Raw genomic sequence first — 24,074 nt, forward strand, 5'->3', positions numbered from 1 at the left:
CGTGACGCCTCCGTTCCCTCCTTCAGGCAACGAGGGTTACATACGTACCCGAGACGTTAAATCATAATAAAATCTAAAAAATAAAAAAAGAGACCCATATAGAAGAACCAATCTTCAATAAATTTGCATTCATCATTAATAATAATAATAAAATTGTTTTTCCACCAACAAATAATTAATTAGCTGAACAGTAGGCTTTGCAGTACATCAATTTATACAAAGTCGGTCACAGAACGTTGCCCATCCAATTAAAGTCAGAACAATCTATTTAATAATACATCTATGAGATATAGGCTGCAAGCCTGAAAATGCTTCACTGATGCTCGTGTTTTTGTATACATCCTTTCAAAATATGATGTATTCGTCTGGTAATTTTTGAAAGCATATGTATCCTTTGCTTATAATTTCCCACAATCTTGAATAGACACAACAGTCAGGGGCCAAAGGGGTTGCAGGCTTTTCTCTGATAGAATTATAGGCCTATAGCGTCTCGTACTCAATACACTGGCACAGAACAGTTTAACATGAACACTAAATTCTTATAAGGACCCCTGGTCATCTCTAAATTGTGTCTTCAGGGATATTTTCTTATATTGATGGTGTTTGGTGTTGCATCTTCTGTTCTTCTCTCTCCTCTCCGGTCTGGAGGAGAGTCTTATCCAGTGCTTATCACACAAATTTATTCTTGTTTCCCCCCCTCTCTGCACTTTAGCCCATTTTCAGCATTCACAACTTCAAAGTATCATTAGGCGATATGATATCCCAGCATCCCTTATCTCTGTACAACACTGATGCTTCTTTTGAACTTTAAGCTGGGATGGTGAGAGACGAGACATTGTAGGGAGTAACGACGAAGCGATAATATTTGGCAGATTGACGAGGTCAACGGCTTGTTTCCCAATGTTTTCATAGAGCAAATAGTATTAGGTTTCCTATTAATGTCCATTCATAATCTGCATTTACCTTGCGGAAATGAGAAAAAAGAACACACTCAAGTTGAGTGATGGCAATTTTAGCACGTGCTCAGTAAATTTCTTTGCCTGAGGAACACAAAACATGCGATCATTTTATTCTGAAGCATTTTCAATAATATTCATAACATTAAAGAGACAGAAACAGACAGACAGACAGATAGACAGATAGATAGATAGACAGATAGGAACTACAGCATTGTAGTTATAACTGTGGTACATTGGCACCCTCTAATGGTCAAAACAAGTAGCGAACGACTTAAAAGATACTTCAGGCTCACTCTCTCTGTCTGTCTGTCTGTCTGTCACAAGGTTGGTAGATGGGGAAAAAAGAAAGAAACCTTATTAAACCATTTAAATAAACTTTGAAAGCCTTTATATTTGTCTACAAATTCATATTTAATTACTTTTTTCATTTTTTAACATTAAATTGACTTTTTTTTTTAAAATTGGATTTTAATATTTACATAATAATATACTATGGAATTATAGGATTGTCATCCTCAGATTTATGTTTTCAAAAACAAAAACTTGTTACAGTAAACACTTAAATTTTCATGTATATATACAAAATCACAGAAAGACAAAACATCAAGAGGGGAAAAAAGTATATATTAAGTTTTATTTCCATGTAACCTAGGAACTTAACCCTATTGAAAAAAACAGCATATGCTGGTTAGGTGTGTTTTGAAGCATGGCAACTGGTTTGAGCTGGTCCTTAGTTGGTCATGAGCGGGTTTAAGCTGGTCCACCTTAAACCAGCTCAAACCAGCTGCCATGCTTCATAACATAGCTAACCAGCATATGCTGTTTTTTCAACAGGGAAATCAGTGGCTGAGGCAGCTCATGCCCTGCTGCGGTTGAAATGAGCTCATCTCTGCTGGAAGAGCCTCATCTGCTTTCTTCTCTGAAGGAGGACATCACGCCCATCAAGACGCTTGTGACTTTAAAGGGGAGCAATTCAGAAGAGAATGTTGCACGCACTGATAACAAAAGAACGGCATACGCAGGGTCTGGTGGTAAATCACACACTTTTATTATCAGCTTAGTCGTTGAATTTGTACAAAGAGATCAAATAATGCAATTACAAGACTAGACCATTGGACATTGTGATACGCACACAAAATCAGACAAAGGGGGCTGATCGCAGCAGGGCAGCTATGCAAACTGGAGCAGACGACAGATCAGGTAAACAGGGCCATGTTATCAAGACTTTTGAGAAAATACTCTGTGGACTGACGAGACAAAAGTTGAACTTTTTTTGGAAGGTGTGTGTCCCATTACGTTTGGTGTAAAAGTAACACTGCATTTCAGAAAAAGAACATCATACCAACAGTAAAATATGGTGGTGGTAGTGTGATGGTGTGGGGCTGTTTTGCTGCTTCAGGACCTGGAAGACTTGCTGTGATAAATGGAACCATGAATTCTGCTGTTTACCAAAAAATCCTGAAGGAGAACCTCTGCATGGCTGAAGAAAAACAAAATGAAGACTTTGGAGTGGCCTAGTCAAAGTCCTGACCTGAATCCTATTGAGATGCTGTGGCATGACCTTAAAGAGGTGGTTCATGCTCGAAAACCCTCCAATGTGGCTGAATTACAACAATTCTGCATAGATGAGTGGACCAAAATTCCTCCACAGCGCTGTAACAGACTCATTGCAAGTTATCACAAACGCTTGATTGCAGTTGTTGCTGCTAAGGGTGGCCCAACCAGTTATTAGGTTTAGGGGGCAAACACTTTTTCACACAGAGCCATGTAGTTTTGGATTTTGTTTTCCCTTAATAATAAAAACCTTCATTTAAAAACTGCATGTTGTGTTCACTTGTGTTATCTTTTACTAATATTTAAATTTGTTTGATGATCTGAAACATTAAAGTGTGACAAACATGCAAAAAAATAAGAAATCAGGAAGGGGGCCAACACTTTTTCACACCACTGTAGGTATTACAACGAGAAGGTGATTTATGAGGACATTTTCAGTGCCCCCGTAATTCAAAAGGCTTATAAATAATTCAGAATGAGTTTTTTTTGAAAATCTAAAAATGCACAAAGTTTCCTGTGTGGGGTAGGTTTAGGGGTAGGGTTGGTGTAGGGCAATAGAAAATATGGTTTGTACAGTATAATAACCATTACACCTATGGAGAGTCCCCATAAACCATAAAAACAAACCTGTCTCTGTGTGTGTGTGTGTGTGTGTGTGTGTGTGTGTGTGTGAGCTCACCATAACTCCCAGAGCTTTGAGGATGTTGAGTTTACACATTGGACAGGTGCAGTGCTCATTTAGCCACGGATCCACACACATTTTATGGAAGACGTGCCTGAAGAGAAAGAAAAACATTTTCATAGCCATAAATAAAGCACTTATGCATGTTATAATCATCTGTTTACTTTGTGTACATTTAAAGTGTTATACATTTGGTTGCAACACCATAAATATTAATGAAATGTTTCTAATCATTGTATTTCTATTATAACGATGTAAGACCATGAGATGCAGCATCAAGCCTTTGATATCACCATACCTCGATAAATATTTGAAACTGCTTCTAAGAACACTGGTGCAAGAAGGACATTACATGTAAAAGCACATTACACATTTATATTACATCCAGAGAGAGGAGAGAGTGAGATTGGAAGATTAAAAGCAAGAAGCTGCTGGTCTTCAAAGGAGCAACATGAGCTTTCACAGAGAGCTTTTGAGTCTCTTTCTCCTCCTCCTCATATCCGGCTGCCGCACAATCTGAGCTGTGTTTACTCCAGGAAAGACACTGGGCTCTCGATAGCGGAAACCCTCTTCATGAGGGAGATTCTCGGCACAAGACAGCCATTGAGGCTCATGCTAGAGACAAGGCCACCATTGAGGCTCTGAAGATTTTGAAGAATCTTTATCACTGCATCAAATTTATATTTAAAAATTAATCCTAATGTATTTTGGTAAATGCACACAAAGTTTTGAAACAACTTATTAAAACGGACTGTTACAGAAGTGCATCGAACTAAGTCCAACACTATTTTTGTTTTTGGAGTCTTTAGGAAACGTAACGCCCAAATAAAAATACATCAAATACACTACCATTTGAGGTTTCTATTAATCAAAGAATCTTAAAATATGCATCATGGTTTCCACAATAATATTAAGCAGCACAGCTGTTTTCAACATTGGTAATAAGAAATGGTTCTTGAGCATCAAATCGTCATATTAGAGTGATTTCTGAAGGATCATGTGACACTGAAGACTGGAGTAATGGCTGCTGAAAATTCAGCTTTGTCATCACAGGAATAGATTACATATTGAAATACATTAAAATATACTTTACTTTAAATTGTAATTGTACAATTTTTCTACTTTAAATTGTAATAATAGTTCACAATATTACGGTTTATACCATACTTCTTATCAAATCAATGCAGCCTAGGTGAGCTTAAGCGGCTTTTAAAAAAATATTACCAACTTAAAAATCAATGCAAATATATTCAATATATCACTCATCCCTACTGCATTCACCCCAGCAGCCTCAAACACAGCAAAAGGGGGCCCAAAACCACATTTTAAAACCCCTCAAGTGAGTATGCTATAAGTTCCCAAAGGAATAAAGGCAGGTTCCTCAGCTAAGAAGTGTTTCGAGAAAGATTTTAATACAACCTGAACAGAATTACGGTGCAAGAGAGTTTGTGGAATACAGCTGCAGCAATGCATTTCAGAGGGGTTATCTAAGGATGTTAAATAATGCTAAGTGCCAATGACACTGTGATTTATGGGTGCTAAAAGGACGTATGCTTCTGAAATGATCCTGTACTGAAGCAACATGCAGACAAACTCCAACAAAGCTTTATTTGCTTGGATGGAGAACATGCAAACAATGGTCAAATTAATTAATGATGAGGGTGCTTACAACACAAAGGATACATAAAGAGTTGCATACCACCAAAATAAGACAGACCAGCTCTGTGTGTGGACCCACTCTTTATGATCTGTATTATTTTACAATTACCATAGCACATGCATATTTAAATACAAATTTCAGTCCACCATGACACAAAACAGTAAGTCATATCCATTAAATTAAGGGCACACCCCTAAGAAAGTTCAAGCGAAGCTAATGCACAGGGACGTAAATTGAATGGCCATGGCTAGGTCAAGTGTGCTGCCATTACTTGTGCTATGAGTTATTGATTGTGGCTGGAGATGCTTAAGCTTAAGAGAGCAGAGATACTCACCTTAAGAAGAGATAACCATAAGATAAGAACAGATTGACAACCATCTCCACACACACACGCACGCACACACTAAAAAGTTTAGGGTCTTTACTCTTCAGTGTCTTCTTCAATGTCACGTGATCAATCAGAAATCATTCTAATATGCTGATTTGTGTTTAAGAAATATTTCTTATTATTATCAAGGCAGAAAACAGTTGCTTAATGCTGCTTGATATTTTTTGTGGAAACCGTGACACTTTTTTAAAGGATTCTGTGATTAATAGAAAGTTCAAAAGAACCGCATATATTTGAAATAAATTTTTTGTAACATTACAAATTACTTTACTGTGTATTTTGATCCATTTGATTTAATAAATGTAAATACACATTTAAAAAAAATGTAAACATGTTATTCCAATGAAAATGAAATTCTTTTTTATAAACTTTTATCAAAATGTAGTAATAATCTAACCAATAGCACACTGGCAGGAAGAACTCATATTAACCCATAATATTAATGCTTCTCTTCATGATCCAGTGATCTTGATTGTTAAAATCTTGCACTATATGCATATCCTGAATATTTTTTTTAAGAAATAAACTATATGATCAAAAAACAAGTAGACACCTCTCTACGACAAATTGGTTTAGCTATTCCAGTTATTCCAGTTCAAATCTCCAAACAGATCTTAATTTTACAGCATAGAATGACATAACTGTATGAAAACTCTATGGTAACATTGGGTAGGGCCTTTTCTATTCCAGCATGACAATAAACCTGGTGCACAAAGCAAGTTCCATAGAAAAAGTTCGGAAGAACTTGCCTAGTTAAACCTTAAACCCCTATTGAACAGCTTTGGGATGAACTGAAATCGGTTATGAATCATTCAACGTCACTGCCTGTCCTTATGGAGGTAATTCATTTGGAAACTTAAACTTTTTTTTTTTTTTTTGGAATTTGCTTCCTTCTTTTAATTGAACACCTTTTTGCAGATCCCTCAGAGCTAAACTAGCTGTGAATATCTAATGCTGAACAGTAAATATGATAAATATAATGAAATCAAAGATAAGTGTCTGTTTTCTTTCCTGTGTTGACATCAAGTCTTCAAACAGGAAGTTACAGCAGCCAATATTTTTAATGTCCTAAATTTTTAATAGCCAATGGGCTCTCGTTTATATATTTTGCCACATTTTGGGAGTATGTTACCATATACATGGCCTGAAATGCAACATTTATGGAATAAAAGTTTAATTTCATGGGGTCTACAATGCTTGGTACTTTAAGACCTGGATGGTCATCCAACCGTTTCGCACGATGACTAAGAGTTTCAGACTGGTTTGTTGCTGGATGCCAGCAGCTGTCTGAGGCAGCACAGGCTGCAGCTCACGAGTGTGTTATTTGATCTGACTGGAGTGAAGCAGTGATTCAGCCGTAAGCAGAGAACACTGCAATTAACCTGGCTCTGGATTAGTGCTTCATCGCTGCTGTACAGTTGTAGAGACAGAAAGAGGGAGCGAAAGAGATAATAAGGAAAGAGCGTGAGTGGGTGTGGATGAAAAGAGAAAAATATCAATGCTAGTAGATATCATGGAGAGATGACTGATACTGTACTTGAAATACCAATTTGTATTTATTTATTTTTCATTTTTCAAATAATTTACTCATTCCAAACCTGTATGAATTACTTTCTAGCATCAAACGCAAAAGGAGCTATTTAGCAGAATGTCCAAGGCATTTCATAAAATGAAAGAGCAGAAAGTCATACAGGTCTGGAACAACACGATGGTGAGTAAATGACAAAATTTTCATCTACTTAAAAGGAAGCACCTAAATTCCTAAAAACGTTAGCAACAAAGATATGTGTCAAAAAGAGAAAGGAATAATCGTGAAAAAACTGGTGAGTTACTGCACGCAGCAGATCACAGTGTATCTATATAAGCATTTATAGCATGTGAACATGTACAGTATGCGTGTTCGGTGTAAGACGATCCACAAAATTAGCAGCTAGACTTCCAGCTGTGTGACCGGGTCATACTCGGCAGATGGTGTCTGAAACTGTAGGAAAGGGCATGTTGGTGTATTTGTGTGTGCATACTGTATGTCGCATCCCTTTAATATACTGTGCATGAATAGTGTGTATCTGTTTGTAAGTACAAATGCGTGTGTGTTTGTGTTTTGGCTGCCTAGAGGTCACTGGAAGCTGAGCTGCTAAAAATAAGCAGAGCGGGTTTGACAGGGCAGTGATTCACAGCAACAGCAGTGCCATATTTCCTCAACACACTCACATCTCACAACAGCAAGTGACCCCTGATCTCCCTTTCTCTCTCCAAATATCATTTGACCATTATTCAAAGTCTGGGGTGAAAACCAAATTGCACTGGATAATGCAAAAAATATTTTGCCAGCAGACAACATAAGCCAAAATGTTAAAATGGAAAAAAAAAAATATATATATATATAATTTACTACCATAACGAGCAGTTTCAGTTTAAATTCTGAATAAAAACATTAAAGGGTTAGTTCACCCAAAAATGAAAAATCTGTCATTAATTACTCATCGTCGTGTTGTTCCAAACCCGCAAGACCTTCGTTCATCTTCAGAACACAAATTAAGATATTTTTGATGAAATCTGAGGGCTCTCTGACCCTGACTGTCGTGAACGCACGTCCACAAGTAACGCAGTAGAGACAAAATGTGGAATAAAGTCGTTATTTTTGTTTTTTTTTGTGCAAAAAAGTATTCTCGTAGCTTCGTAACATTACAGTTGAACCACTGATGTCACACGGACTACTTTGTCAATCATCTTGGTACTTTTCTGGACCTTGAACGTGGTAGTTACCTTGCTGTCTATGGGAGGGTCAGAGAGCCCTCAGATTTAATCAAAAATATCTTAAATTGTGTTCCGAAGATGAACGAAGGTCTTACGGGTTTGGATCAACACGAGGGTGAGTAATTAATGACAGAATTTTCCTTTTTGGGTGAACTAACCCTTTAAGGATAACCTTAATATAAATTGAATTATTATTATTATTCTTACAATACAACAACAACAAAAGAGATTAAAAAGCTATTTTTAAAAATTAAAAATGTATATTAATAAATAGTATTAGTAGCAGTAGCAGTAAAATTAAGAAATTGTGAACCAGCATTAATATAAATATATATATTTTTTTTTTTTTTGCAGAAAATAGTGGATATTTCATTGACCTTGTTTCACAAAGCGAAACTAAATGCATATGTAAATACACACAGACACACAAACTTACTTGCAGGGTAGGATCCGGACCACATCGTTTAGCTGATAACCTTCAATGCACACTGCACAATGATTAAAATCTGGCTCTGTTTCCTGCAAAACATGAACACACGATGAAGAATAAAGATAGCCTTTTCATTAGTCAAAATATAGTTAAAAATGTAATTTTCAACATTAGAAAGTTTCATTAGGATACAGATACAGGGTACATCAGGGCAGTTTTAGGATCATTTGCCAGTCAAACAAGAACAGGACTGTCAAATGATCATTTTTACAGAAGCTAAGCTAAAATGCAATAAATGACCACTGACCACACATAAAGTGAAAATGCTGTCTGACAAGACACATCAATAGGCAAGATAATGTTGCTAAATTTTATTTATGTATTTTTTAAAACAATTACGTGCAGCTGCATTTTTGACCAGTGCTACTCAGCAAAACACCACAGAAATAGAAACCAAGTGACCATTGTAAGGTTCTGCTGCTTATCACGTGTTGGATGTGACAAGCTAAGGACAAAAAAAAGGAAAACTGTTTAAGATAAATCAATATCAACACAGAAATATAACATACAGAAACACTCTTAATATAACTCTCTTTAGGACCTTGAATCTTCCCCTACTATTTCTACTTAAGCATCACAAGCCCATTATTATTAAATATGTATGCTGGCCTTATGACACGTATCTGTGAGAAATGGGAATAAGGCAGGTGTGAAATTCTCTTGAAACTCTTGGCAATGTGCTTTGAGTACCTGCATTTCGCTCTATATTGATCTGATCTCTTGACCTCCCCGCTGCCTCGTCCTTGTATTCATCTTGCCCAGCTATTCTCAAGTGCACCATTTAAGGTTCAGATACCACACTCATATATTTGATTATAAAGTCAAACTAATATGAAATTATTTATCAAATAGATGAGATTAAAATGGTCTAACTGCGGTATAGCAATCTGTACAGTTACAATAGCAAAGTATGTAATGTCATGTACACAGTATTGCATGCAGAATGCTGTTAACATAAGAGCACACTGCACATAATAATCTCTTTCTTAACTTCTGACAGTCCAGTCAAACAATACATCAAGGGTTTAAATGCACAATAACTGTTTTTATGTACTAGGTCAGCGGTGGCGAACTCCGGTCCTGGAGAGCCGCAGCCCTGCAGAGTTCAGCTCTAACCCTAATTAAAACTCACCTGCCTGTAGCTTCCTAATAACCGTTCAGACCTTGATTAGCTTGTTCAGGTGTGTTTGATTAGGGTTGAAGCAAAACTCTGCACGGCTGCGGCTCGCCAGGACTGACGTTCGCCACCCCTGTACTAGGTGATAACTAGCTGTCACTCACTTAATTAAAAATGCATGTAAATGAGGTCACCTAAAAACGTGTGATCTGCATAATGAGTATAGTGTTGAATAATACAGTTAAGCAATATCATTGCATAATGCACATGGTTTACATACTACTTCTACAAATAGTAGGCAGCAAAATATACACTGTAAGCTGTTCACTATGCAGTAAGATAATATTTCAGCTAGTATGCTATTATGTTAAAACACATGGATCCCGTGACAAGAGAATACATGTGTCCTAAATATAGTGACACCAAAACTGCATAAATAGCCCTGATACAGTGCACATTTTTATAATATCAAATATCATATACACAGCCACCTGTGATTGAGAGCAATAAAATAAAATTAAATCTCACATCAAATCTTAATTTTATCCATAAAGCAAGCAGGAACATGTGTAATATTCTAATTGTGAAAACGTTTTTTAGTGACACTTATTTAGACAGTTTTACAATTCTAGGAACACTTAAATAAAAAATAAAGATCAAGACGAGCACATAGTATTATGGGATGAAGTCATTTTGGCAAATGAAGTAGGTCATCTGGGTATTCCATGCACACAGTCAATTTGCATACTCTGCAAAGTACACTTACGGCATACTCCATTCCTAGTATAAAGTATGATAGCATGCCATTCTGAACATTCAGACTGTATTTTGTGTCAAATAATTTCCTAACACGGATCCCAAAAATACTGGAATATAAATAGAATAAAAACAGAAAGTAGTGTGGAAAACATTCCATCAGTGTGGTTCTAGAAACTCATGTCAACTCTCAGAGAAAACTATAGGAAGCTGCTCGGGTAACAGTGTCTCTATCTACTTATTGCAGGGTGACTGAGCAGGAGAGAGCGATCGTTCAGCAGATTTAGTAGCTACAATGTGTCAAAGATGTGTATTTCTCTGGCTCTGCTTTCAGTCCATCTGTCACTTGACTGACCTATGAGGGCAGTCTGAAGCGAATCTTGACACCACAGAGGAAACACTGCCTACTTACAGGAGTGACTAGTTATCTGCATTTCTTCATATACATTTTTTAAATAATACTAAGCTTCAGTGTTTTATAAGCCTTTATTATCAATTAAGAAAAGCCTAATTATGACAGTTATGCCAAGATCAGCTAGTGCAGTGATGTTTATGTGTTGATATAAGCTTATTTATTATTTTATTTTATTTTTGCAATGAACAGTATTATCATTAACTAAAACGATCAAAAAATCAGAAATTCAAATAAAGCTGAAATAAAATAAAATAAAAACTTTCGATGAAAAACTTAAACTTTAACAAAAAGGAGAAATCTTAAATTCGCAACTAACTGAAAAAGTCTTAGTACTAAAATTATTCAAACAAAAACTGAAATAAATTAAAGCTGAATAAAAAAATAAATAAAATAAATGACAACAGAAATAACAATATTACTAAAACAAACTAAAATAAAAAATAAAATAAAAACTTTCAATTCAAACTATTAATAAATACTATAACAGTATGTAAATAATACTAAAATGACACTGACCATGAACATCAGCATATCATTAATTAATTTTTTTAATCCATTAACAAGTTATACTGCTACAATAACTGCTTAAGTGGCATTCTTACCAAATATTTAATAGGACTTCATAAATGTCCTATAAGACTTAACGTTATGCAGCAACAACACTTTCAAATATTATTTATATATTATGATAGCATAAATATACCTCTACAGGGCTGTACAGTGCGCACGTGCTACGAAAAAACTGGTCTGTGCGATGAATAAATTTACCACTGTAGCACGTGTGCGATACAGTTTTGCATGTTCATAACACAGACGCTTAATAGTGTGTAGTGTGTAGTTCATTGTGCTTGTTTGTGTGTGTGAGGTTGATTATACTTGGTAGTTAGGGGTGTGCGATATGACGATTTTTGATCGTGGACGATAAAATGTCTCCACGATCTGCTTTTGAAGAAATATCGTTGTATCGTGCTGCAGTGCACATTCTATCAGCTGCAGTTCTGGCGCCTCCTCCATCTCAATATAATGTACAACGCCACATGCATTCACATTAGTGTTAGCTCAGCGGTAGAGTTACTCTCACGGGACACTGCACTTATGCGCAATCACAAAACTACATTATTTCCATCTGCTTTAAAGCAATACCAGTTAAACATTTAATTCACGTGCTGTTCTGCATGCGCTTTTTCTGAGTGCGTACTCATGAAGTGCGCTCACACTGAGAGCCTGTCAAAAAGCGCCTGATTATTGGACCAAGTTGTCTTTCGCGTCTGATTGATTTCGCGTCTAATACGGTCAAAAACACACAAGGTTTACATATAAACACAGTTGGTTATGTCTAAAATTAAAGTAAACAGTTGAGAGAAAAACGCGTGCAGCTCTTAAAGGGACAGTAAACATGCTGCCGACTGTCATTAAAGGGATAGTTCACCCCCCAAAATTTATTTCTGTCATTATTTACTCACTCACATTTTGTCCCAAACCTGTATTAATTTCCTTCTTGTGCTGAACACAAAAGAAGATATTTTGAAGAATGAGAGTAACCAAACAGTAGCTGGTCCACACTGACTTTTACAGTAGGAAAAAAATACCATGGAAGTCACTGTGGACCAGCAACCGCTTGGTTTCCCACATTCTTCAAAAATAACTTTTATGTTCAACAGACGAAATAAACTAATTCAGGTTTAAAACAACTTGAGTAAATGATGGTATAAAAATGAAACACTATGACAGAATTGAAAGACAGATGACAGAATTTTCATTTTTGGTGAACTATTCTTTTAATGTTAATAAAATACCAAAACACAGAAAAAAAAAAATCACTCACTGCTCTTGACTGATGAACTTATCATCAGTCAGTTGCTTTTAAAAAAAGTATAATTGATGTACAGTGGGTACGGAAAGTATTCAGACCCCCTTAAATTTTTCACTCTTTGTTATATTGCAGCCATTTGCTAAAATCATTTAAGTTAATTTTTTTCCCTCATTAATGTACACACAGCACCCCATATTGACAGAAAAACACAGAATTGTTGACATTTTTGCAGATTTATTAAAAAAGAAAAACTGAAATATCACATGGTCCGGCACTCTTCCATTTTTAGCAAATGAAGAAAAAACTGTCTAAATACAATTTTTGTGATGGTTTGTATTTTTTGTGCTCTGTATGGAAGGAACATCAGTGCCTGTTTAAGTGATTTACTTGTGTTTGTTATGATAACAGACATTTTATACTTGTGCTACAACTTTTTGGCTTGTGCTACAAAACTTTCAACCTCTGTAGCACCAGTGCTAGGTGGAAAAAAAAGTTAACGTACAGGCCTGCTCTAGTATCAGGCAACGCATCACTCAGGCAGCTATAACTAGACCTCCCTGGGCATGGAGCCATTTAGAAAGTGACAAAAATCCTCCTAGGTTTTATATCACACTGCCCTGCTCTTCCTGGAAGCATCTTCTCTACTCTAGATGCTATTTCCGTCACCTGGCAGTGTCCTGTCTACTCTGCGTGGTCAAGGTCATGTTGTGGCAGGTGGTGTTCGGTTTCTAATGGGCCCCTCTCAGCGTGAGAGTCATCGACTGTGGTCCGGTCGGTCCCTGCAGAGGGATGTGGCCGATACTCAGAGGCTTAAGCCAAGGCAGTGATGCTGTAAGGATGCATCAACGCTGGAAAATGCATCATAACTGATCGAAAAAGTGTAGGCGATCACTTGAAAAGGAAAAGGAAAAAGGAGAGAGACCGAGAGAGAGAGGCAGCGGAAGACAGACAGATGTTCTCTCACTCAATCTCTACCGAGCATGACCTCGCAGATGAAAAGGTTTCAATTTCTTGCAGCACTTCTCCAAGGCCACTGATGTTTTATTCATGGCTGATGTGAGCTGACCTTGACTGGGCTATGAAACACACTGACTGGCACGGCTCCACCCCTTCTCAAAACCGAACAGCTGTGAAGTCTCACGACCCTTCTTACCTCATCGCTCACCTGACAGTCATTCACCTTTACACAGGTCAATGTCTTTCTTTGGACTTTGTGGTACATTCAGCAAGATTACTTTTAGAGATGAACCTAAACTGTCTGTCACCACTATTTAACCGCCAATTATTGATTAAATTAGACCTTGAGCAAAGGTTTAATATGCATTGTATTATTATACAAGGAATGATGCACTACATGCATAAATATACTGTGCCTTATTTTTTGAAAAAATCCTGAGATCCCTAGTTACTTTATTATAAAGAGGACAAAAAAAAGCATTGCAGTGTTGTTTGTTTTGCTGTAAACAGAAAGATGGATTTCAACAGGTTAACCTGATCTGAGTTTGCTTTTTTATTATATATTTTAAAAATGTTAAAAGCTGAATTTACAGCAGCCAGAATATATGCTGATTTAGTGCTCAAGAAACAGTCAATGTTATAAACAGTTGTGCTGCTTAATATTTTTATGGAATCTGTCATACATTTTTATGATACTTGGATGAATAGAAAGTTAAAAAAAACAGCATTTATTTGAAATAGAAATGTTTTGTAACATTATAAATGTCTTTACTGTAACTTTTGATTAATTTATGAAATCCTTGCGTAATAAAATATTAATTTCTTTAAAAAATATCATGCATTATACTATGCAAGCAATGATGAATTCACTGTGAATTTGTTTTTTGTTAAAACCAGTACATGCGGTGCAGCATTGTTTCTTTTGCTGTAAACGGAAACAAGGATTTTAAAATTTTAACCTGCTCTGAGTTTGCTCTTTTAATATATAAAAAAAAAACGGGGGGGAAAAAAAAAACACAGCAATTTAGTCCTGAATGAAGCTGAATTTTCAGCCGCCATAATATATGCTGATTTGGTGCTCAATAAACACTTATTACTATCAATGTTGAAAACGGTTGTGCTGCTTAATATTTTTATGGAAACTGTCATACATTTTTTTATGATACTTAGATGAATAGAAAGTTAAAATAGCATTTATTTGAAATATAAATGTTTTGCAACATTATAAATGTCTTTACTGTCACTTTTGAATCATTTATGAAATCCTTGCTGAATAAAAGTATTAATAAAGAAGTATTATGCAAGCAATGTTGCATTTGTACATGTAGTGCAGTGTTGTTTGTTTTGCTGTAAACAGAAACAGGGATTTTGACAGTTTCACCTGCTTTGAGTTTGCTTTTTCTAAAGTAATAATAGTGAGCAGATACGTATCACCATCCAGCAATTTCCAAAGGCGCCGTGTTTTGTTTATGCTCTTTAGGCATCTGCTTTTAAACCGCATGCACTCTGTGTAGACTGTAATGTATGGGTTGCTGCTAGACAGCAAGGCTGGTGGGAGAAAACTGGATTTAATGTGAATGTGTTTCTATCTACTTGTATTTTTCAGTTGTTGAACACAGCTGTAAATAACCAAGCTGTGTGCGTAAAGAATGTGATTAAGCACTCAGAAGAATAGTGACAGACTTATTTATCTGCAGTGCGTACGTGTCCAGTGAATCCTTCATGGAACACGGAGATGCATTATGAATGGAGAATTGCACAAACAGTTCCATAATAGGACACAGTGCTGCTTACTATAGCCTGGCAGACATGACATGGATAGAGTCCAGCCTGAGAAAAGTAAACAAGCAATGACGTCAAAAGACCTCACCTTGTCCCCTCTTTTTACTGTCCTGGTAGTCAGCTTGCTAATGGCCTTCTTGGCAGCATCTCCCAGCCGTCGCTATAGTAACAAAGGACAGAGAGGAGACAGTAATTCACATAATTTTAGATTCACAGCTTGACTTAATGAAACAGGAAATTAAAATGACTAAAAGTTGGGGAATAAAAGACTCTGAACATCAGGAAAAAGCAATTCAGATTTTGATAAACAAAGTAGAGCTGAATAAAAATGCAGAGGAGAAAGCATTAGCAATATTAATTGTGATAAAAGCAACATATTAGAGTGTCTTATTCAGAATTGTATAAAGCAAATGAGGCTGAGTTAGTGAAAGGCCTGACAAAGATGGCCATAAATAAAAGACTCTAAGTGCAGCCTGTGATGGGCGGTTCATTGTCTGTGTGTGCGTTTATGAGTGTTTGTTCTGAGATGTCCTCTGTCTTCATTCTGCCAGTTTATTGCTAAACAAACAGCTCAGTGATTTACCGCCGACAGTTTACAAAAAAAGCCAAAGGAGCAACCAGGGCCAAAGGATTTGTGCTAGCTAAACTGTGCGTGTGTGTGCTATATTTGCAAGGGTCTCAAAATGTCCTCTCAAATATAGACACAAATATACTGACTCATGAGGATGTCTTCACAAGTACAGTTCATAAAACGGCCAAATTATGTTTTAATTAAAATCAAAAAATGCCAAAGGGGTTAGGGTCAGTCTGCACTAATTATAATAAGCTTAATTAAAAAAACAATAGAAGTCAATGGAAGGTGCAGTATGTGTGTGTGCCAGTGTGTGTAAATGTTTGCGATTACATTTAGGTTACCACCAAAACACTAAAATGATCTGTTAATCTGCTAAATACTCAATCCATTTAAAATGTTTATGAAAGACGTCTCTTATGTTTACCATTTATTTCATTTCTTTGATAATACGGTAAATAGTAATATTGTGAAATATTATTAGAATATTTATTTGATCCTTCAGAAATTATTCTAATATCAATCTGGTGTTAGGTGATCACTCCAAAATCAGCTAACAACACAACCAAAAAAATAAATAAATAAATAAATTTTTAAAAACTGTATAAGCAATAACCACACTGGCAAAGATGTGCCAGTGAGCTTTCGCTGAAACGGTTTATGACTTGCCTCCTATAAAAAAGATTTAAGTAACCTTACACATTGTCAGGGCAAGGCCTTGCATTTAAATGCACTCACTGCTTTTATTCCATTCCTTCGTAGTATAAACTGTGTCTACTACTTTAAAATTTACTGGTAAATAAGAGATTCAGATTTTACATATTTCACCTTTATACCAGCAGATGTTAAAACAGCTTGATTATAGCCGTTTATGCCAGTAGTAAATTCGGAGGTCTGGTAAAAGCGAAAGGGCTGAGAGACATCAACACTACAGTGGAGTAATGAGGACTGTGAGTCTGTGTGTGTGGAACCAGACGCTGAAGAGGCAGAGTGTCACCAAACACACACACACACATTTCTGCATTAAGATTTCATGAGCTGGGAAGGCTGGGTCATTTACTACTATCTTTGAACACAGGAAATTCCTGAAGGTCAGATAAGCCTGTTAAATATCAGAGAGATCTTTGGAAGAAAAATCTGGCAAGGTGTTTAGATGCAAGCTTGAGGGTGAGAGTGTGTTTATGTGTGTTTTGTTCAAAAGAGCAACAGGATAATACTGAAGCAGAAGTGCTAGGCTGGTACATCTGTGTGTTATGTAAGACCTGGCTGCGGTCCCGTGCGCTGGTGTCTCTGATCTTCTGGATGAAGTAGAAGATCAGCCAAGCAGAGGAGATAATCATCAACACGATAAAGGAGATGGAGACAAAGACCAAGGAGCCACGGTTGATGTTCTTGGGCAGTCCTCGTGACCCAACCATCACGGACACCAACACAGTCTGGTTCTTCTCCAGGAATCCCAGAATATCCTTTCCAAAGGACTCTGTGATCATTACCGCCACTATGTCTCCAGTGCCTTAGGAGAGATCAATTATATTGAGATATAGGTTATTTTCAACAAAGAAAATTATGTGAAGGAGAAAAATGATTAATAATACAATTATTAAATAATTAATAAAATAAAAATACTACAAGTATGAATAATAATAATAATGATAATTGTTATATGCATTTTATAATTTTACAGCACCTTTCAAATTTCAAATTTAAATGTTTGCATATTTTCATGATTGCAACCTGTCAGAACAAAAGCTTGATGTAGTGCTGGGCGGTATGACCAAAAATTTATATCACGGTATTTTTCAAAATTATACCGGTTTCACGGTACATGACAGTATTTTTTTTTCATGCATGACCGGGTGTTAACCATATTTTCTACTGATTGAGAGAGGAAATAATGCAGTATATTGACTTAGAATTACCTATTTTACTGTCATGATGAGTGACTATTGTCAAAAAATACCACACTAAATAGTGACTAAACACGACCCCTTTTAATGTTAACCAGGAGTTACTCTCATTAATAATCGCAGCATCGTCTGGTAAAATCAACATGCATCTAACAAAGAGCGGCTATGCGGTTGTTTTGGCTATATTACTTTTTTGTCTCATGCAGCGCACTGCCTGCGTCTGAGTAACAATCTTAAAAAAACAACAAACAAAAAAGTGCATGTGATATTAACAGACAGACTATGCTCATATTTATAATTCCAAACAATCAGTAAGCGACAGGTGCTAGGAAACGCTGTTTTGTACTCGTTTATGGACGAGTCGGCTGCGGTGCGGCCAACTGAATGTGCTGCTTCTCTGCCGCTCACTGCACAGAACAGACGCCGAGAGAGGTGACACTTCTCCGGGAAAGTCAGACCTTGCGCTCGCGGGACAGCACTGGCGAAATCTTCCAACTGAACCATAGCTAAGGTTTATCCAAAAAAGTCACTAGGTTTGTCAGTTTGAATATTCTATGGAAAAAAGCCTCTAAAAAGGTCTGAAAGTTGCCAAATCTAGTGCTAAAGTCACGCTTGTGTGTGTGTGTGTGAGAACGCGGGAGCTGATGGCAGGGGGGGGGGTGGATATTTTTGGCGGTCAATGTGGATATTGTGGATGAGACCAAGTTCTATTAGTTCTACAGCTTCAGTTTCGGAACTTTCACGCTTAGTAACACATACAGCATAAGCTTAATTCCCTCACCACAGGGCAACAGTGAAAAGCCTTTCAAAAGTGAAACCCCTTTCAAACAGTGTGGCGTTCCGAATGTTGTTTAAGCGACATGCACCGGTATTGCGGTATTTTGATATGATATGCGGTATTGCGGTACTCCTGATCTGACCCATTAAACATTCACAGTCACACAAATGGCACAGTTATCATGCCAACACAAAATGAGGACAAACAACCCCCCCCCAACCATAAACACACACAATAACACCGATCTAGGGCTTAGGCCGTGCCATAGACACTGATATAATACTGGCCCTTAGGCTTTGCAATAATAAGGTTAGAACAGTACAGATGGAAAACTATTGCAGACCTGTCCTAGTCAGTGATCTAATCTCACCGTATTCTGCACTTGAACTGCCCTATATACAGGAAAACAAATGCAATGGCAAATACCATCACGTAACTATTATTATGCTGGTCAAAACACATTTAAGCAAACGAGACTGAAAACGTTGTTATTTTGACTATAGCTAAGATATGATTAACCTTGATGGCACAAACTCAAAATACAAACCATTTTGAGAGATACATCTCAGACTGCCTCTGTCATATCTAGCTGTGCCCTGACATTTTCACATACAACTTTCTGTTTGTGGTTTCTGGTATTTTAGACTGCAAGTGTTTGGACTGACAGACTGCAGTAACACATCTTTGAGGTAAAGTTCTTTGATAAACCACTGAGATGCCATAATACAACATTAACTGGCTTTTTCCGATGACAAGTCTCAATGCCTCTAGGGTCTACAAGGCACAAATCTACTTTCACAGCTTTGTAGCAGCAGATAGCATGGCAGGGCTGTGAAAGAATCACAAGGGACACAGGCTATACAAAACATCACGAAAGGCACCACATAGAGCTATAGGTTCTTAAAGCATTACGTTGATTACAAAGAAATGTGAAGCACAGTGAAACAAATCCTATAATTTCTAAACGGCACAGCTTAAAAACTTTAATACGAACTATGAGAATGTATATGAGAATGTTTTGCATGATTTCTATTGACCTTGTACAAACGGTGCATTTGGACACTGTCCTAAGCACAAAGATGAGCTGTGGATCATTCTCAAAGCATGTGCAATCTCAAAACATTAATATCAGGATTGCATACATCCTGAACATCAGGATACAACATTCTGAAATACAACAAAAAGTTTCAGTGCAACTTTGAACTTTTTTTCCCTAATAAAGAAAGAAAAGCAAAACAGAAGCATTTTATTAGTAAGTACTAGAGTAAATGTTGAATGAAATAGCATTTTATATAAGAAAATTAAAATAACACCATATTAATTGTTATACTGTATAAAAACATATTAGTGTCATATTTGCTAGCCTTCTTTCTACTTATGAGTACTTTCATCAGATGTTAAAAAACAGCTCTATACAGTATATGTCCAATGAAGAGATAATGCTTAAAACTATATACAATCAGCACTCTGAAAATAATTAGTTTATTAAGAGTTTCAGTGGATTACGACTGTAGTGTAAGGCTAAAGGGTGAACAGGCATGCATTTATTATGGAAGTAATCAAGGGTGCATCATCCCTTGTGTATAAAAACTGCTGCATCTTACAGCCAAATCCTGAATGTCATAAGAGTGTGAAAAAGGAGTCTGAATGTCACAGAATGTCATTGTGAATGTGGCTGCTTGTGTGTCTGACATTATGGTTGTTTCATGATGCATAAACAAAGGTTTAATTTGCAGTCTACCAGCTGGTATGATTTTGTATAGACTTTTTTTTTAATACGCTCTGGTGTACGTGAGCACTTATGTTTATGCGCAGGTGTGAATGAGACGTGACTGTTTAGCACGCTGCCTGGCTCAGAAGGCAGTTTGTCAGCAGTAAAGATGATGTCTAGGGCAGGACAGGGACAATTTGCTCCAGCGGTGACTGATAGAGCAGCTCTGACCAACTCCAAGGCCGTTTTTTTTCTCCATAAGCAGCATGAGAACCAACAGATGTATATCATGACATACATCATGGTGCATAACTCACGTACACAGGCACAGTCTGTTGATGACACTTACAGTATTATCAAACCAAATATTATGAGCTATAATAATAATCATATCATTATCAAATATGATTCCAATTGAGATCTCAATAAAATTAAGCAAATATGGATTAAAATGTAAAAAATGTTAATGGCTCATCCTTCATGCATTTAGAATTGCTGAAAAAGTCTAAATGGCCTTACTTTTTAACAGCGATTAAAAATTAATTGTATTCATTATTGATTGTTCCTTGCATAAAGGGCAAGGCATGCAAATATTGATCTGTGTTAAAGAGGAAACTCCCTCAAAGGTGGTCTTAAGCCCTGCACATGCTGACTGACACCGACGGTGAAGGTGATGCGATCCTTCAAACCACAGTGACTCAACAGAGCATGTGGCATTATGAATTTAGATGCACTCTGCACGTAACTGGTTTTAAAATATTGGTTTCAACTCATATCACAGTCTCTTTATACAGTACTTGAACAGATATTTAAAGGTGTTGATGCTATTGTACAAACAATGCTCAGAGAGAAGAATATGACTGATCATACTCCTTATATAAATACATTTACAATAAATATTTACAACATGCAATATGCACTCACATATTGCACCTTAAAATAAAGTGTTATATATATTGGGATCAGAACGATTTTTTATGTTTTTTAAAGGAGTTTCTTGTGCTCATCAAGGCTGCATTTATTTGATCAAAAATACAGGAAAAAATGTAATATTGTGAGATATTATTACAATGTAAAATAAAGTTTTTCTATTTTAATATACACATTAAAATCTAATTTATTCCTGAGATCAAAGCTGAATTTTCAGCATCATTACTCCAGTCTTCAGTGCCACATGATCCTTCAGAAATCATTCTAATATGCAGATTTATGATCAGTGCTGCTTAATATTTTTTTGGAACCTGTGATACTTTTTTTCAGGATTCTTTGATGAATAAAAAGTTTAAAAGAAGAGCATTTATTTAAAATAGAAATCTTTTCTAACAGTATACACTACCGTTCAAAAGTTTGGAGTCAGTACATTTTTATTCTTTCTTTTTTCGAAAGAAATTCAAACTTTTATTCAGCAAGGATGTGTTAAATTGATAAGAAGTGATAGCAAAGATTTATATTGTTAGAAAAGATTTATATTTTGAATCAATGTTTATATTTTGAAAAAAAAAAAAGCTTTTTAGCTTTTTATTCAAAGAATCCTGAAAAAAGTATTGCAGTTTCCCAAAAAATATTTGTCAGCACAACTGTTGCCAACATTGATCATTCTAATAATAAATCAGCATATTAGAATGATTTCTTAATGGACCATGTGATACTTTAGACTGGAGTAATGGCTGATGGAAATTCAGCTGCTTTGCATTACAGAAATAAATTATATTTGAAAGGTTATTAAAATAGAAACCATTATTTTATATTGTAATAACATTTTGCAAGATTATTGTTTTTTCTGTATTTTTGATCAAATAAATGCAGCCTTAATGAGCATAAGAGACTTCTTTAAATAACATTACAAGTTTTACTGATCCCAAACTTTTGAGTGGTAGTGTGTGTGTATATACAGTGGGGCAAAAAAGTATTTAGTCAGCCACCAATTGTGCAAGTTCTCCCACTTAAAAAGATGAGAGAGGCCTGTAATTTTCATCATAGGTATACCTCAACTATGAGAGACAAAATGCAGTTTGCTTGCAGCTTTCAGTTTGCAAACATGTCTCCACCCCCACACACATACACAAATGCAACCCCAAACTTCCTGTGGGTGCACAAAATACATTTTTAAATGTAGTGATCTGAATGTGTGACTGAAATCTACATATGAAAATATTGCCTCATGCATTTAAAAAAAATTATAAAAACGTCATGTGGTGCAAGAACAATGATCCACCTGGATAAAGCCATACACTGATGCATTGTAATTCTTTAAAAAAAAAAAATTTCTAGATTGATCCAGACAATCCAGATTCCAGACATTTTGTTATGTGCTTTTGTTATTTTTTTATTATTATTTTAGATTTCTAATTACCTTTGAACAACAACAACAACAACAATAATAATAATAATAATAATAATAAGTTGTTGTTGTTTTAGTTTTGTCATTTTAGTTCTTCAACTTATTTTATTTTAGTTAGTTGCCAAGGAAGCATTTCAAGTTTTTCTTTAAGCTTTTCAGTTTAAGATCTAATATTTGTATTTTATATTATTTCAGCTTTATTTCATTTAAAGAAAATGAACACTCTTAGATATCAGTCTAAAATTGCTCTGGTCTAGCATTCCATTCACATTATACAAAAGCAGAAGATCTTGTATAAGATCTTAATGAATTTGGCACCTTAACTCAAGGCGGCTTGCATCCCTATGCTGTTGAAAAAAAAAAGAGAGCGATACATCAAGAACCCTTGGACAATTGTCTCAATGAATCAAAATCCAGCTGAATCGTGAGGTACCTCAAGATTAACAGCTGGTACATCGAGGTTTGAATCCCATAGGTATCAGGGGTAAAGGACCCTCTGAATAAATCATGCAATCCTGCTATATTTAAACATCTCATCGATCCCATTCTGATAGCGCTGCTGTGACTCACCATCTCCCCTTATCTTCCCCTTTTCGCTGTTCAACCCACCCCTTTATACATCTTATCACACTTCTGAGAAGCTTTCGGTTGAATCCTATGTGCCCTGTGCATCCTAAGCTCTTGGATATGTGCCAAGCTAGAAGTGTGTGTGTGTGTGTGGAGAGAGTGCACCTGCAGAGCAACAGTGACTGCACTGGGGGATGGATTCCAGTACGCACAGTCCTTCACCTTGTCCGAATGTCCTCAAAAACCAAACCAACAGTCTCTGTCACACTCTCACGGCAAGTTAATAACCCCAAAACAAATTATGAAATACCTACATACACAAACAATTAATCCTGAGTGTTTCTGCTCGTCAAAGCTGCAGTTTTGGTCCTATACAACTGAGAATCATCCATATATTTTCTCGTAACATTAAAAAAATAACAATCCATGAATTAACAACCTCCAGTCCCATCTGCTACTAAAAGCCACACACCTCAAACCACACTTATAGAGAGCAGGCAGCACAGAGTGAGTGAGGAAACATTCATACAGGATGTGTTCTTGCATTCAAAAACAACTAGACAGAGCACCACATAAATGGAACAGAACACAGAGGTTTTGAGAAGTTTCAAAGCATCTTAAAAATGCACCCATAGCGGAAAACATTTAAAAAATAGTTGCGATGCAACTGTCACAGATGTCAGTTTGCATGTATACACAGATCAACAGTTTAAAAAAACTGAGTAAGTCAACCTCAGACAGAATGACGATTTAGTTGTAAAATTAAGAATAATCATATATTCTGAACAGGTGTCATTTTCTTTAAAATAGTACAACTAATGACATCGCTGTTAGATACGGCAATACTCAAAATAATATTAAATAAACAG

General features: G+C 36.2%; 1 protein-coding gene across 4 annotated transcripts in view; it reads right to left on the reverse strand.

The window, feature by feature from the left end:
• The window catches only part of rnf130 (ring finger protein 130), a 54,227-nt gene that overhangs the window by 9,181 nt on the left and 20,972 nt on the right, over positions 1-24,074 (reverse strand). For all 4 annotated transcript variants that reach the window (XM_016252997.1, XM_016252995.1, XM_016252996.1 and 1 more), the window contains exons 3-6: positions 17,164-17,414; positions 15,419-15,490; positions 8,437-8,519; positions 3,193-3,289 (exon numbers count right to left, since the gene is read on the reverse strand). In XM_016252997.1, coding sequence (XP_016108483.1) covers positions 3,193-3,289; positions 8,437-8,519; positions 15,419-15,490; positions 17,164-17,414 — 503 coding nt within the window. The remainder of the gene's footprint in view (positions 1-3,192; positions 3,290-8,436; positions 8,520-15,418; positions 15,491-17,163; positions 17,415-24,074) is intronic.

This window comes from Sinocyclocheilus grahami, unplaced genomic scaffold (genome assembly GCF_001515645.1).
Source record: "Sinocyclocheilus grahami isolate Dianchi unplaced genomic scaffold, SAMN03320097.WGS_v1.1 scaffold1148.1, whole genome shotgun sequence".
Classification (NCBI taxonomy): domain Eukaryota; kingdom Metazoa; phylum Chordata; class Actinopteri; order Cypriniformes; family Cyprinidae; genus Sinocyclocheilus; species Sinocyclocheilus grahami.